We start from the raw sequence: 17692 nt of genomic DNA on the forward strand, positions 1-17692 counted from the left end.
AAACAAACATATAAAACCATCAGCCATTTCCTCCATGTGTTGACGCTCCATCCACCAGGTGGTAGCAAAGATGTACATTGGCAAGCAGGTGCTGCTTCATTTCACTGTCGTTAACAGCAAAACATATTTGTATGTGTTGAAACGTATCTTTGATATACTGTAAGCGTATTAATAGATTCTTATTTCTACGCATGCCCAGTCCTGGTCTCAAAGACGTTTTATTGCCGCCATCCTGCTACTTTTGCGACTGGCGGGGCCTGCTTTGTCCACATGGTCCAGCCCTCCGGTGGGAGGAGAAGAAGGATTCAACTCCACTTTTATTGCGTTGTCATGTTTTACAAGGAGTTCAGAAGCTCTCCGACCCTGCATGGATGCGCCCCGTGACATTGCGTTTCTGTCATCGCTGAACTCTTGGATCATTTTTAAAGCGCTCAAGTTGATGTCGTTTCCATGGGTAGCGTCTAAAAACGGTGTTTGAAGGAAACCTGTCGAGATGCAGCTGCGAACGGTGCTTGACGTGAACGTCGTGGATGTTCAGAAGCGAAGGAATCCCTCCAAACACTATGTAAGTTTTGCCTGTTTTTAGCTTGCGCATAAAGCCCTACATTCTTCTTTCTTGGATTGATAGATGCTGTCTGCGTTGTAAGTTTATAGGTCCCACTCATTTTTTGGCTTGTTTCTCGTCATTTCATCCAAGTGATTAAATAAACTTAGTATGTCTTACTTACAAATGATCAATTATGGCAGTTCAATTTTGTCACGTGCGTATTATTTAACAACAAACCTCTCTTTTATGACACTTGATACATAAATTGTAACTTTAATAGCCCTGGGCTATGTATATGATTATACTATTATTTTGAATATTAACAAACCCTACTGAAGATACCTCTTGATGTCAAACTTCTATTTTCGTTTTTGTGATGATCAAAATTAGAACACCGAGCACAAGTTTTAGATTATATTCATTGATGCGAATAAGTTTATTCGTCTGTACCAATCGATGACAATGCAGTGCATAGATGTCCATGTAGCACGCAGGCCTGGACACACATCCTGCTTGGGAAACATCCAGGGAAGGTCACTAGTTCAGGTCCCGAGCAGAAGCTTGAACCGCCCATTTTCATTTCTACATTGAACAGCTGAAGTCGTGACCTGAAGGCAGTCCCATTCTTGTCCCTTCTTTTGGTGAGCAGGACCCACAGTCTGAAGTAACTATCGATGCTGTCATAAACAGATCAACTGTGGTGAACGTTTTAATTTGAGGCAGCACATTATCGTGGTGCCAGATATTTTGGCTCACACCACTATAAAAATGCTAAACACTTGGATTCTCAATGCTGAAAAACAGATCTCTCTTCTCCTGAGAGAATTCAGAATGCCATGGCTGCAGCCATAAAACACATTCCAAATGAACCAAACGATTTCTGTTAGCCTCCAAGATTTATGTGGTCCTTTTGAACTCGGCTTTTGTAGTATCAACATGATACACGAGCGAGAGAAAGTCCACACATCAGTGAAGTGAAACTAGCTGAATTTGATTTAATATTTTCCAAATGGGACCATGTTAACATGTGCTTTATTATGACCACTTGTTGTGACTTTCATCTCTTTGTATTTTGTTAAGACCAACCCAAAGTTAAAACAAAAGATGTGCTTTTGATTAAAAATCAGATTGTAGTGAATAATAGCTGGTTACCCTCCCTACACTTAGGGTCCAAAACAGACTTCAAATATGACATTTAATTTTCCTTGCAGATACATGTACCTCTGTATTTGTTGAACCTGTAAAGTAAACAGAAAAAAATGGTACGATTAAACGAGTAAAAATCGACCGATGAGGTCAACATCTTTGCAGCTTCTTAAATGCTCAAAGTGACACCAACTTTTAAAGATGTTCAATGCTTGTTGTACCCCATATGTTCATGATTATCTTTGGACATTAAAGATATACAAGCTAGAGAGTGGATCACACTGTGTCTGCCTTTTTTGTCCAAATATCTTCCTTTAAAAATCAGTCTGTGACTGAGCCACACATAGGAAGACCAGTGTGACACTGGAAGACCATGAGGCTTGTGTATCTTGAGACTTGGACGTTCACCAAAGCTTTTTTGCAGACCACCTGGTTTATGGAAGTGGTATTTCCTGATGACAGTAGCTTCTGTCATCCTCAGCAGGATGATGCACCTGCCATAAAGCAGGAATTCTTCTGAAATGGGGGGAGGAATTGACTCATTGCATAACAGCATATGAGGCGTCAAAGGTGGGTCTGGAGCTGGTGGTTATGATGCTGTCTGGTGTCATCTGATGCAGGTGGTGGCCGACTAGCTGGCTACGAGAAGATACAGTCAGTGTCTTTCAACGTGTCCTGTGATTTTAATCAAACCAGTACGCTTGTATGTATACCAGTGTTGTAATAAATGTTGGAGTAAATCATGACACTTCCCCTATGAAGATCATTCAAAGCTCAGAATTAGTTTTCCTGCAAGGCATGCTTCTTTAACCTATATTTTGCTGTGACTTGGACTCCTTCCCGACTTGGTGTAATTCAATGTGAAGTGCCACAAGACTCGTCTCACGGGGCTGGAAAAATCAATTAGTCCATCAGGTAGAATTGGATTAATTAACCTGAGAGTTGGGATCAATTGCATCATCCATTTCCAGCTGAGGGGAGCCACTACCCGGAGGGCACGGATAATCCCCCGGGATGGAGGCCGGAGGTTAGGGAAGTCCCCAGGAGAAAAGGAGCGGAGGAAAAAAAATAAAATCTCATTATCTATGAGCTAAGCAACTGGAAATGCTTATCCGGTCTGCAAGAGGAAAGAAGTAACCCTTTGTCTTTCATCCCCTCTGCGCGAGTTAAACTTCCTTCCAGGGCCCGGTAGCTCTCAACCTGGCAGCTAATCCTTGTTTACATACAATTAAAGGGATGTCGGGAGACGACTTCTGTGATTCATTTGTGCTCACAGACCCTCCCTCACTCCTGGAGTATGACTCCTCCAGGATACAAAGCGTTTTAGCAAGAAGTCGTAACAATGGCTGACTAAGCATTTGCTAAAGGAACCTGAATTCTTTAGGGGCCGGTTTAGACGTTGACTCGGACTGATTAATGTAATTTGTCTGTCCAAAAGATGCACTTCAATTTTCATCAGAAATGTTGGTGCTGTTCTGGCTCCATGTTTATTTTGAAGGATTCATCTGTCTTAATGGTGGAGTGAGCTGTGTGCGTGCCTCCTGCTGTCCCATTGAGCTTGCTGCATTCAACTATATTTCACATGCTATAAAAGTTGTTCAATAAAATGCACTAAGTAAATGTCGGGCAATAATAATGGGCGGAAAAAAAACCCAACTCGAGAGTACATGAGAAGTTTCTTGGTGGTCTGTGCTCTCTGGGTGCTTTTTGATCATCCTAATAATTAAAGATAAACTACAGCACGACAGCAAACCTCTCTTTCTCACCCTCCCCTGAAGTAACAGTCGAAGAAGTATAGTCCCTGCCTCATCTGACAAGTCCGTGACTAAGGTTTCTCTCACACTGGCATTCTTGTTCTGGCTTGGCACAAACTCTACTTTGACACTGCCTCCGTCCTTGTGGGCATGTTACACCTTAACTGTTCACATCCTGGTGCAGGGCTCAATGTGAGATTACATTGACTGACTCACAAGCCTATTGAATTTCTCCCAAATTTGGAGAACTTGAAAATGATGCAGTCCACATGCCAGTCCTGTCAGTGGCGCAGGAGGTCTCTGTAACGTCTTGCAAGCAATGAAGAAAAAGGCACTGAGATTTTCAAACTTGCTCTCTGAGGAATGTTATTGTGTCAATGACTCATATTCTCAGTTTTATTTTGGGGTCAAATTGCGTTGAGTGAGACGAGACTGTACCAGGGTTCTCCCCAGCTCTTTAGCAACATTGCGGCCCCCTACACTGGGATAATGACCCCTGTATGCTGGGATTTCACCCCTTTCATTTTCATCTTTTTTTGTCAGAATGTAGTGTAATATGTCTCAAATGTCAGACGTCCCTCCCTCTCTATTAGGACTCCACCTTTTAAGGTAGGACCTTAAGGTGGGCCATGAAGTATAATGCACTCTGCATTTGTGTTCTCTATAGTCAAAATTTGGCACTGCCATCACTGCCCCCAACCCCGATTAGATGAAAAAAAAATCATTGGGAGAACCCTGAATACAATGGGGAGCCAAAGTCTGCCCATCTACTTCCACCTCATGGGACCTAAGTTAACAAAAAACAGTAACAGGAGTCAATGAGGATATAAGTGGAATTTTCTGCTTTAGCTTTAGATATGCCGTAGAATGTCTGTGTATTTGACACTTTCTAATGCAGAAAAAGCGCTGATTTTCGAACGGCCTCAAAAGTTACTTTAGGTTTTGTGTGTTGTTGTAGGGAACTACGTGCAATGTTTGTCACAGGCTCTCTCGACCGACTATTAAATGTGGGCCAGCATGCGGGTTAAGCTGTTTAACAATGTCAGCTAATGTTTGCTATCTTCTACTTTTGATAGTTTAGTCCCTTTAGTATCTGCCTTAGCACCAGAGCTGTTCTGGTTCTGCTGCAACGATTGATTTGCAGTTCAAATAATGACATATTTTCACATGCAAATGAATTATAAATTGCACAACAAACATAGTTGAAACTCGCATCATTATTTATCTTTTATTATTTTATTTATTATCTTTTATTCATTATTTATCTTGACCGACTGGAAGGGAGATGGAGGCTTAGGCTCCCGATATACACCGTTTGTTTGTCGGGCCAAGTACCTTTAAATGGGCTGTATTGATTCTAACTGCTTATATCGTACAGATTTAAACTGCAACGAGTACTGCTTTTACCTGCATTACATGTTGATGTTAGAGTACCTTGGAAGTCCATTCTTTGGAGAGCACAGATTATAAATCAAAGCAATTAATCTGGAAATACACATGGATGGGATTTTGTTGAAAGCGATTGTGTTTTTGTGCTTCTAAAAGGAGTGAAAGAGCAGGATTGAGTTGAACCACAGAGATCCTTGCTCTGCTAAAATTATCCAGCAGTAATTGATTACTGAGATTGATACCTCTGCAATACACTAGCAGTAAACGGTATCTGTTCTTTCCTGTTTTTGTGATACAGAGCTGACATTTTCCAGATTAGAGAGAGGCTCCTTCCTTTAATTTGGAGAGAATGTGGAGTCCCTTCAGTGAGAGCTGAGAGTCTTCCAGCTTGCATGCACTGATAACATGAACCGTATAAAAGTTGGTGATTCAATTTCTTCATCTGACTCATGTTGATTGTTTGCTTGACAATAATGTTTGAACATGATGAATGAGCGAACCTCTCTCGTCATCCGCACTGTTTTCGGCAGTTAATATTCACACTGGAGACTCTTTAACTACTGACTTATCCTGGTACATGGCCACCACATGTGGGAATGGTTCCTCTGTAAACAATCAGCCCCATGTGTCTGGATAGAACTGCGCTTTATGAAGCCATCTGTTTCTGAGAAAAGTTGTTTGTTGCTGTTTTATTATTGAGACACTCTTTAGATCAGGAAACTCTGAGAAACTGTGTTTTATCGTGTAGATTTTCCCCCTTCTGAAGCGCAATAAGTTGTTGACAAAATAGAAATACTTGCTTTTCTCATGAATGACTTGTAAAATCTCTTACAAACCAAAGCTAAGACAAGTTTGAAATGTCTTTATGTCTGTCAATAAACAGAAGCAGTGGATCGGAAAAAGCCTTTTAATGACTGAGCTGAAGATCCATGGGCCCGAGCATTAACCCCTGATGCTTGACTGAAGCATCAACCTTTAATGAGTTTGTTTGACCTTTTAATGGCCTTCCAAAGTTAAGACGTTGGGGAATGCACTTAGGCTTAATAGAGTTGGAGTGCTGCGGTGGTGTGTTTGACAAAGTGACTTCGTCCCTAATGTATTTGGTCTTCTCTCTCTAGGTGTATCTTATCAACGTCTCCTACTCTGACTCCACTTCACATGTCATCTACAGGAGATACAGTAAATTCTTTGACCTACAGGTATGTAACACTACAACTACAAATGAGAGCCACGCAATTAATTGAATTGTAGCGGATTTTGCTACACTGTGAGTGGGTTTTTTTTGCAATAAAATGCATTCATTCTTGCAACTAAATTTGGAGACAAGTCAGTCTGAGACCGACGCTTGCTCACACAAAACGGCGCCTGAGACCTGTCAATCATTGATGTTTGACCCACCTCCAGTCTGAAGACGACGTATGACTGATGCTCTCATGGCGGAGGCTGTTGTATAAATGAGTGCTGACAGGAAGAAAATAAATATCAACCCTTTATTCAGTCAATTCTTGGGTGATTGTTTTTGAAAAATAGTTATCCTTTATTTTTAATTAAAATCTTTATTTAGATTTATAATAGTCTTTATAGGTTTGCTGTGTTAGCATATTTGAAAGGGAAACTTACTGCAGCGATTTTGTATCGGAAAGAAGAAGCATGGAGTCTTGATCCAGCATATAGTGGTTTTCAACCTGACCCTTGGTCGTGAGAAGTCCTGGTCGGAGAATTCCAGACTTAGAAACCATCTGGGACTTATTCATCCAGCAAATGACAAAAACATGATGTCCTTTGTCACACGACTTTAATATATACAGTTGCTTGAGTGTTCAGTGCTAGACTGGCTTTAAAAGTGTGTCAAATAAAACACTAAGATAAGATATTTGTCTCGTAAAGCATCTCGTAAAAGCCCCCTGCAATAACAGCTCGATGGCAGTGACCGTGCTCAAGCGTCGAAGGAAACTCTTTGTTCTGCAGTCTCTTGATAATAGTGAGGAAACTTCTGTCTTCGTCCATCTGACAGAAACAGAGGTTCTCTTTTCTCTGTGTAAACAGTCATCTTGTTCGTAGATCCCTGCTGTAGGTGTTGTTTTTGGGTGGCGGGGAGCTGTGAAGAAAAACAGTCTGCAGCTGTACATGCAAAAGGGTGGGGTAGTGATACTGCCTTTTTAATTGAGAAAATAGTCATAGTAATAATAGAGTGGATCATTTATTCGGAATATGTGGAAAGGTATCAGTGTAATTTCAAAACGTTGTACCAGTCCATTTCTTACAATGTTACCGTCATTGATCACAAACTTCCTTGCGTTGGTATTACTGTTCAGCAATATATCCACCAGGGGGAGCAGCCCACAGTCAAAGTCCATGACAACTACAAACTCCAAAACGAACATGGTGAGTGTGGGAGATGTATTGACAATGTACCTCTTGCACAAAAGAGGAAACAGAGACACCTTTGTACTCAGCAGGTGGTGCTCAGTGAGGCCGCTAAATGTATTGCGACTAGAGGACGGATAATTTCCGCCATACTTTGTGTTTCATTAGAGCTAGGTATCGGGCAGTAACAGCAACACAGCCTCCACGGTTTGCGGTGGTACTGCTCCGTATAGCCCAAGGCCCTAAGTTTTGTAGAAACGTGCAGAACTACAGAGGAAATGAATACAGAGCACGGACAGAAGGCTCTGTCCATATCCGGATCCATACACGTTTAGCATAAATGGGCCTTGACAATGTTGTGTTCATAGATACTGAAAAGTCACATTGAGTGTCTCAACGAAAGTTGCACTTAAGCAATGCTGCATCCTTGAGTTTGGATTTATGGAGCTAGAACAGGGATGTTGACGCAGTGAAAAGACATTTTTGTGGAAAAAAATCATAGAACAAGTTTATTTTTCCTTTTTAGAGTGTACATCTAAGCAAGAAATGTGGGTATTGAGCTGTTCCTAAGCTGCATACATCGGGGTTGAACTATCATACTGTGCTTCTAAGTGAAATGTATATCTTGAGAGAATAGAATCAAATGAGTGAGGTTCTAGTTTCAGTGACAAAGGAAAAATATTTGCAGTGAAATATACTCGAGATTACACCCCAAATTCCTATGTTGTAGTGATGAACAAGTAACACTGGTGGTTAAGTATTGAAATAATTTGCTTCCTGCTGCAAATTTATGGGTGCTGAAATCAAATGTAAAAGTTAAAACATGTGCTACAATCACCACAACAAACATGAACTAAAATAACCTATTAACATGGGCGCAACCATGACTGCAACTCACCCACATGTGAATCAAACTGAGCTGCTGTTTTGTGTCTGCTGACTGACATCATCTACACTCCAAAGTGTGAATGAGGCACAAGTACTGCTTTTATGTTCTGTAAAAACTGAAAACATAACTGCCCCATGGCTGGCAAAATGTGACCATGATCTCATGCCAAAAATTGGAACCAAGCCCATAATAGAAATTAAAAATAAAAATTGTGACCTGCATGAGGGACATATTCCACACAAACTATTTTTGTCATTATATTACTCAAAGTTGAAATTTCACACAGGCTTGATTTCAATTCATTTCTTCTTCTGGCTGATAATGCAGTTTGAATTAATTAAAATTATATTATATTCCTGTATATTTTCTACCTAGCATGTTAGCCCTTTGCAAGTGTATGTATACTATAATTATGTATTATGCAAATAAATAGTCTCTGCTGCCATTTATTGAAAGTTATTTTCTGTTGAAAGGCCTTTAAATGATCTGTTATTGTTTACGATACTATGTATTTCTGGAACCTTGACATTCACAGTTTAGTCTGAGTAGAAGTTAAATTACATAGCGTGCGCTAAAGCCCAAACACTGTCCTATTATTATAGCTGTATGTAATAATACAGTCAACTCGCCGCAGATGGTTACATAATTAAGTTAAAAAATCGGCCTTATTAAACTTAATATTAAAAACAACCCAAAAAATCTGGGGTTAAGATCTGGGGTTGTCTTGAAGGTGGAGTCTCCTAAAATACTGCTGATCTGGAGTGCGCTCTCTGGATGTTTTTGAGCAGCACATGTTCGACATCAGCATGTTTGGTCAGTGTGTCAGACAGAGTTTACCCTCAGAAAGAAGCAACTAAGGTTTTTCTCCTCCACACCCTTCAGCCACAGTGGACCGACCTCACGGGGTCACAGCATTCCTGAGGGGAATTTGTGGAGCGTGCAAGTCGCCCTCGTTTTTCCCTCTGCAAAATCCCTTTCAAGTTAGACCTTTCATTAAGTACTTTATTATTTTGCAAGAGAGCTTATTTTCACTGGGGATCATTCAAAACAATACATTTAGATCTGTTTTTTTTACAGATGTTTCCATGTGAGTGGTCAGCTGCACCATAATCTTTCCGTAGTAAACAACTGTCAAGTTGATGTCTAAACAGCAGGCCGAGGTGGAAGCGGATTCTTTGCCCACTAGGGCATTCTTCCAAACTCCTCCTGTTTTGAGATTCTTTCTGCAGCAGCTTCTTTGTTTCTCAGAGAAATGGCTCTTTGTCTGTTTATGTCTTCCCACCAGGGACAGTTGAACTAAGTTGACCTGCACATCATGGTCTTCATCACTACAGTCCACTTGTGTTTCCATATGCTCTGACAACAAACTTTTTTTGGGCTGCAACCAATGATTATTTTGATCGTCGACTTGTCACTGAAACGATTAGTCGTCAGCATATGACGTGTGCGGCATGATGAACACACCTCCATGATTGTAGTGTTGTCAATTGATTGTAAATTAAATGTATATCAATTGTTGTAAACACTTTATGTGGTGTGGAAGGTACGTGTCCTTTGTGAAATGGTCCCATACGCTTGACGTTTTGGGTCACGGTGGTTACGTAGCCTCAGATGTTTCTCTCTTGCTGCAGATTGTACGAGGAGAACAATGAATTCACGACGAATCGATTTACTGTTATTGCTCTTTCTGAAGTCTGAAGTAAATGTGAATTGCTAATGCTAATATTCAAGCAAATCTGATGTTTTAAAGCACCTCATGCAAATTATTCTGAGGTATAATGATTCTAATTTCATGGAAAAAAAAAGCTGCTTCCTTGCAAGTGCAGACTTGCGGTAATCGGTAAAAATACTAAGACATCTGATTTGAATATACTTAGATATTGTACTAGCAATGGAGCTTTATGAATGCAAACATTTAATGTCAGACATGAGTCGCTCTGAATGTTTACCGGGCTTAACCTTCTTTCCAGTGGAAAATGTAATCGCACAGCCGGGTATAAGAAATGTTGTGTGGTATTTGTAAAATATTATGAATGAAATGTTATGAATGGGACCCATCCGATCCAGGTTCCCATACCAATGTTACTGACAGTTCGGAAATTGCACCGACAACCAAGCAGGAGCTGTTCTACAACGGTCAATCTGTGCGGCCCAACCCCTGTCTCACATGTGTACTCTTTGATTTGATCATTTCCTTGTATGAATGATATAGTATTGGCAGATCCAAAGTGGCTGAGACTGGATTGGAAGGGTGAAAATGGGTCGGTGCTTCAATACTGTAACTACACTGTTACAGTATTGAAGCACTGTTTATAATTTTTCTCAACATTCTGGAATTGTTATTACAAGAAAAAGTCATACCATCTTCTAAAAATCTAACTAGTGTTGTTGCTGCCACTCGGTGTCATGTGTCCACCACACTCAGCTGCTTCCATATTAAACGTATATGAAGCCTTTTTACCTTTGCTATGCTCCAAGTTGAGTGAGTTTCCACACCTGCTCTTGGTAAGTGGATCCAGAAGGATCCCTCAGGATGATGTCACCATTGTTTTTAGATGAGAATGCTCAGATTCCTGCAGAGGTTCTTGTTGTCCGAGGTGTTGAGTGAACACTCCCATCACAGAGGGAGAACAGCTTCATCCTGCTGGGAAAATGGATGAGATCGAAATACAATACTTGACACATGCACACATTTTCACTCTTATGCAAACTGTGAACTAGAAGATTCCTCAGTATTGACTTGGATGATGTATGCATAAAATTGCAGACACATATACAGATACCAGGGTTGAATAAAAATAATGAAGTGCATTAACTGAGTATAGTAAATGTGGTAATAGAAAAAAAACACATTTTCAGTTTTTAAATCCTGACAGAATTATTCATAATTTCCTCTGTAGATAGATAGATAGATAAATACTTTATTAATCTCCGAAGAGAAATTCCCGTTTTTTTTGTTTTTTTGTTTTTTTTTAGATAATGTTTAGTATTATATTTGACATGACATTTGTATAGTCAGTTTTTCCAGTCAACTAACCTAAGTTAAAATATAATTCAGATTATTTTTTTGTCTTTCATCATAAGTCAGGAACATATTCACACATGAGACTTAACAGAGTGAAACTATTTCCCTCTGTCTTTCTTGGCTGTTGGACTCTGACCTTTGTTGTACTTGTCTCTTGACAGGTGTGGTTTGCCTTTTATCAAGTCACTTTCTCTTTGAATGAGTAGACTCTAACTTGTGAAAGCTTGTGCAAAGCTTGACTTAAGTTTGAAGTGTTAGCATGATCGTAAAACCCCACTTGTAATGATGCTTTTGTCCATTTTGGCCTAGGAGCTAGCTGCGGTCTACCAGTGCTATTCTCTATGCTCAGCATTCTGCTGGACATTTACGCTGAGTGTGGCCTTTAGAAAGCCAAAAACATTGTCTTTACTCTTGAAAGGAAAACCATTTCTCCTGAGCTGCCGTTATTTTGAGAGTGAGTGGGTGAAAGCTTGGTTTTAGAGAATTGCTTGATGCTGAAATGAAGAAACCACAAGAAGAGAAACCGCTTTCGACTGGTGAACTGCAGTGCGTTGACAGAACCGGTCCAGATCTGGACACCGTATCTGTTTTTCCACCTGGTGCTTTCTGGCTTACGCTAGACCTGGACGGGTCTTCTGGCCTGCCCCCGCCCCCTCTGGTGAATAGGTTTGACACTTAGGCTCGACCGTGGATAAAGTGGAGCAAAGAAAAATGAGCTAAAGATGGCATTAGTGTGCATTTGCATCTCCGTGGGAAGCTTTTTTGTTGAATAATTTAGAGAGCAGGGAACATTTAAATCCATTATCCTTAACCACTGGCACCACCTGACACTTAAAATATACTCTGCTGATTACTGCTATAAAGCTTTTTTTCATTAAAAAACCCAATTCATACAATGACAATTCATTCATATTTTTCCCCTTCATCAAAATATTTATTTTTAATATCTTATATATAAGACGTTTACACACACACACACACACACACAGTGGTGAAACCAAAAGTAGTACAGTTGGCATAAAACTGACGCAACTATATTCTTGAAGTACTGATCAATTACGCGTGTCAGAGATGAATCACAAAAACAAGACTGTGCTGCCCTGGTAATCGTCTTCAGCCATTACAGGAAGAAGATGACATTAGCATGATGTCATTGTGCGTCTCCATAAGGCGGTCTTTGTCCCACCATTTACTTGATTTATGATCTTTCATGATACCCTTTGTGCAGCTCAGGTTTTGACCAGTGATCGGATGGCTGCTAATGTGTGACGCTTGCTTTTGATGAAGGTCTTTCCCCTCCCGGTCAGATTAGTGTGGCTGGTGTAAAAGCGTCTGTTGCTCTGACGATCAAAGTGAGTCTGTAATTTCACGACACAGTAGCTTCTCACAAGAGGTGTAATTACAGCAGGGATTGAACCCGGGTGCCATGACCAGTCCTTTCTTTGAAAATCCCCTTTTAGTGTTCGTTACTTTTGGGCTCATGTTTTAAAAAATAACCATGTGACAATTCTTCTGATCCTCTCCCGCAGATGAGAATTCTGGACAAATTCCCAATCGAAGGAGGGCAGAAGGATCCTAAAAAGCGGATCATTCCGTTCCTACCAGGTGAATTATTAACGCAGTTGCTGTTGTGTTTGTCTCGTGTTTTCTAGAGCTGTGTTCCGTGTGTGAGAGGCTCTGCAGAGTGGGATCATCCTAATCTGATAAAGTGATTGTGGGTCAAAGCAGCAGGGAGAAGTCAAGAGATCCTTTGTTAGTCGAGGTCTGCCGCTCTCCTCTGTCTGCTGGTGTTTTGATCTCTCTGTCAGCCTCTGACACACAGCACACACTCACTTCTTCTCTGTTTATATACCTTTGACTCAGATTTTGACCCAAATATTAAAAAAAAATTCTTCCTTAAACGTCTTTACCTCCTGGACGTGCAACGTTGAGTCACTGCTGGCAGATTAATTTCTGTGAATTACTGCAACTGAAATATAACCACATTTAAAAGCTGTGCATGGTACGGCATCTATCAGAAAAATAATCCACGATTATCATGACATCTGAAGCTCTTGACATGTCAGACAAGCACAGTGACTAATTCATTAAGGTTTCAAGAGACACTATTTTTCCACGTGTTGAATACTTGAACTGATGTTTTATTGTTTTGTTACTAAAGGTAAAGTTTTGTTTCGGAGGAGTCATATCAGAGATGTGGCTGTGAGGCGACTGAAGCACTTGGACAACTACTGCAAAGTAAGAGACAGCATGTGATGCCGACACTTGGTGGTGTTATTCACCTTCATTTTCACTTCCTTATTTTTCATTCTTTGATTAATCTGATTTTCATATTTGCTCTTTGCACAATTACATCCATGAGCCTACAATTATTATTATTATTATTTTAATTTTATCATTATTTGGCTTTCATATTACTTTGTTGTAGCTCCACCCCGTCTTTTTTGTGTGCACTGTATGCAGTTGTGTCTGCCTCATAATGTACATGTACGGTAGGTTAAATATTATCTTAAGGCCTCACGGTGGGCTGTTTGTAGTTTTAGAAGGCAGCATTTATCTCTGTGTCCCAGCCGCAACAGGAAAGGAACCGCTCTATCTGCACTGGTCATTTCCTGTCACAAATGTAAATAGGCAGCTGATGAAGGAAACAAGGGAAATGGAGGGCACTGAGGGGTGAAGAACAGAAAGCAGAGAAGAAGAAGTCGATGAGTGCAGCCGGGTTACCTGACTCTTGAGTTCGACTTATTCCACGAGAGGGAATGTAGGGCAGGTGAGCTGCCAAGTGTGGCAGCCGGTTTCACTTAGAAGAACTTAACTTTATATGCTGCGAAAGAAAGACGCTTACAGACACACCCAGCCTACCGGGGATGGTTTGCTGTATAACAATGTTTCTTATAACTATTGAAGTCACTCGATCCATTGTGGGGATTTGACTTCTTCATTTTATTTGCCTCTGCTAAACATTTTTGTGAAGGTATTCATCAGTGTTATCACCGACAGCTAAAACGTGACTGCCTGTTTTAAACTTTCTCTTTCCCACAGGCTCTTTTGAAACTTCCCTCCCACATTTCCCAAAGTGAGGAGGTTTTGAAGTTCTTTGAAACCAATGCAGAGGATCTCAACCCTCCCACTGAGTGAGTTTCCACACCGACAATAAGCCTCCATCGCATTTGAGCTCACTGTGATGGTTCTAGCTATCGAGGCGTTAATGGAATTGAACTCATGATAACAGCTGCTTTGCTTGACACAGGGAAAAGCAGATCTGCCCCAAATGAAAATATTCACCTTCAAAAATCCTTTTTATCTGTGAAGGTGTTGAGACTGAGGTTGGTCCAATCACAAATGCTTATAGCATAACTTGTCAAACTGATGAAAATTAGGTTTCCTCATATAGCACTATTTCCGCGTATAGCATCATATAGCAACACGTGTTTTTTTATATATCATCACAGGCCAGTTGACCTTAAGTGGGATTAGCGGTATCTTAGGTCCACCAGTAGAGGGCGTTATATGCCCTACTGTGAGTCTTGTAGGGATACAATTGTCTCATTGGGATTCTGAGGCCACCGGATGGCACTGTCTGCTTTAAAACGTGGATTTAAAGCGCCAATCCTATGAAACCGCACATCATTTCTATACCAAGAGCACCATCTGGCCTCTGAAAATTACGACACCGTTTCATCAATCCTGCAATACTGTATCATGATACCTCATTTACCCATCACTGCAGTCTGATAGGAGAGTAAGTGTTGACCATAACATAGATTTATTAGCTTACTGACAAGGCTAAACTTTTTAGGACAAACAACTTTAATATTTTGGACTCGACCAATATATCTAGTGTAATGAGCGAACTAGGACCACAAAGTGTTCTTGCTATTGCTTGAGTGGGAAAAAAGCTTTTAATTTAGATGACAGACATTATGACTGTGTAAGAAAATCCAGTGTGACCAAATTTTGACAAAGCAGATTGGATTAGTCCAAATACGCGAGGGCAAAGCTAATGCTAACCCTACCACAGATCGTTTTAACTATAACCTAAAAACAAGTATGTGATTCAGAAGATGCTGCAAGTGCATATTTGTCTTGGCTTTAATCAGCACAAAACTGAAACAGAAATCATCTACTTAACATCTCCGTAATTTGATTTACTGGCCTTTGAATTATCATTGAATGCAATGAGCTCTGTTGGACTCTAGGTGGCAGTAGTGTTAGGAAACTCCAATATGCTGTAGGAACATGAAGAAGAGCTAGTGCTGCAGCGAAGGAATACAGGTGAATGACTCAACCTTGGAAGAAGTAAACATGTAAATCCCGATGAACTGGAAACTTGCAGGTCCCCAAATCCTTCACTGAAATACCTTCTTAGGTATTCTGTTTACGTGTGAACCAACCACATAGCCACTCCTTGATTTGAAACCCAGCAGGCTAGGTTCTGTTGTTGTTGGCATTGTGTTCTATTTGTTATTTTGTAAAATGTCCACCTTGTGAAAGGCTTTTCAACATGTCGCCACAAGAGGATCCAGTTTCAAAGAAAGTCCCTTGTGGAATTTGCAGCAAACCTTTTGCTAGATCAGTTGATTTATCTTGTCTCTAGCTGTCTTGTCTTGATCCAGTGTCGCCGCATTGATGTTAGCTCGCAGGCACTGCCTTTAATTAATAATGATTTCTTTGTGGTGACATTTGATCCCAGACATAATGCCGAGAGGATCAGAGGTGTCGTGAGAGTGCAGGGAAGTTCAAGTCAGAGGGCAGAGGAGGATCTGGCTCGTTTGTCATGCTCAGTTCAAAACCGTCTTGGCGCGGGTCTTATCTGTCACCTCTGACCATCCGGTCTTCGTGTGTGACCCATTTCAAACAGAACTATTCATGCAGGGAAAACCGCAGCGATCCTTCCAATCCCCAAAGCCCCACCTACTCTGAGCCCCGAACCGTTCAATTATAATCCCATTTCAAAGAGAGACGCTCCTCCTCCTGTGGTAAATTGAGGAGTGGGAGTCTTAATGTCATGCCACCCAAAAATTCAGCTTGCACCGTTGACTCCAGGCCATTTCGGAAGACAGATGGCCAAACAATTCTCATGATCTCGTACTTGTCCCTGGGAAACCATGTTAAATGACTAATAATATCATTTAGAGTTAATTTAGAGTTAAGAGTTAAGAGAGTTAGAGTTAGAGTTAAAGATTTATATAAAATCAGTTTATTTATTACCCATCACATGACTTAAGTTGAACCCAGCAAGTGAAATTGTATCTTTGTAAGAAGAAAGTATGACCCTGCTTGATATGATTTAAGAACTGCAGTGGTTTTGACAGGCGAGGCATTCCACCTAAAATTGTGCTAAATAAAGACGGAACGTTTTATTCACTGGCGACTCTGATATATGACTTCTTCTGCTATCTAGTGGTGAATCATTGTACATGCAGCTCGCCAAATATATGTAAGCTGCTCTGCGGTCTGCCAAGAGAGGGCGCTGCAGTCGCATGCTAAAACTCGAGGCCGTTTTTTTCCTGAATTTTTACAAGTTGGTCAGTGAGTTATGTGTTAGTTTTTGTTTGATTAAAAACAGTTTCTCACTTCACACACACGCACAATTTTTAAATTTAGTATCTGTTCATATTCGTCACCCGAAAGAGATTTATTATCATGATTATTATTCTTATTACTATCTATAAATAGGCCATATGTCTTTTGGATAGTGGAACAAAAGATGGTATCAGTGTGTTTAGTTGTCGCTAAGAACCGCGCTCCACTCTCGCTCATGTGGATTTAATTGTGAACTTCATCCCTCACTCTTGTTAACTAAAAGTTTAAATATCACCCTAACACACAGTAGCAGAGTCTTAAACATGGTTCAGTGTGTGGGGAAACATTCTTGTCCTTCACAGCTATTAGATTTTAATAGGTGGAAACTGCACTGAGCCAGGACTCTGAAGCTTCTCTGGGGAAGAATATGATTCCCGCTCTGGGCTGTAGCGGTCACAAGCAAACAGGACAGGTCAGACCGCTGTAATGTTACCGATGCTGACTTACAGACTGAGGCTTTGTGCTGCTCGGGACCACAGTGTGTCATTGACTCCGCCCCTCTGAGGTCAAACATGATGTCCATTCATCTCTTTATTTGTTTGCAGAATTTAATTTCATCCATTGTTATCATGAAAGTGACACATAGTTGGTTAAATAAATCATTTTCATCATTTTAGAGCAAAGCTAGAAGTTTATTGTTAAGTGTAAAATGGCTTTTATTCAATGTAATGTGATATTTATTGTTTGGACACCAGTGAAAGAGCCTTTTATTTCATTACTACACATACTCAAGTGGTGCATTAAAGTACATTTCGAGGTGGATTCTGGCCACATTGCTGTGGTTCATTAGATTCAGAGTGTATTTTGAAACCCACTCTGCCTCCCTCCCCATGTTAGTGGGTCAAGTCCAGCATGCATTCTCAACAAGGGTTTGGCTGGCATGATTGCCCACCACATTTGGGTGGTCACTCAACCAGTGTCCAGCGTCGAATCATTCGGCTCTTTATCGGAAGATTACTCGTACTGATTATGCCTTTGTGGTGTTGCTT

The 17692-nt window shown here is 40.6% G+C and overlaps 1 protein-coding gene across 3 annotated transcripts in view; it reads left to right on the forward strand.

The window, feature by feature from the left end:
• Positions 1-335: 335 nt before the first annotated feature.
• The window catches only part of LOC128765381 (SH3 and PX domain-containing protein 2A-like), a 53488-nt gene continuing 36131 nt past the window's right edge, over positions 336-17692 (forward strand). For 2 of the 3 annotated variants that reach the window (XM_053876089.1, XM_053876090.1), the window contains exons 1-5: positions 336-565; positions 5955-6035; positions 12647-12722; positions 13279-13355; positions 14160-14251. In XM_053876089.1, the coding sequence (XP_053732064.1) occupies positions 494-565; positions 5955-6035; positions 12647-12722; positions 13279-13355; positions 14160-14251 (398 nt within the window). In that variant the 5' untranslated portion in view covers positions 336-493. Of the gene's footprint in view, positions 566-5954; positions 6036-12646; positions 12723-13278; positions 13356-14159; positions 14252-17692 lie in introns of those variants that run through there. The other variant, XM_053876091.1, reaches the window with a different exon arrangement.

Source organism: Synchiropus splendidus, chromosome 9 (assembly GCF_027744825.2).
Source record: "Synchiropus splendidus isolate RoL2022-P1 chromosome 9, RoL_Sspl_1.0, whole genome shotgun sequence".
Taxonomy (NCBI): Eukaryota; Metazoa; Chordata; class Actinopteri; order Syngnathiformes; family Callionymidae; genus Synchiropus; species Synchiropus splendidus.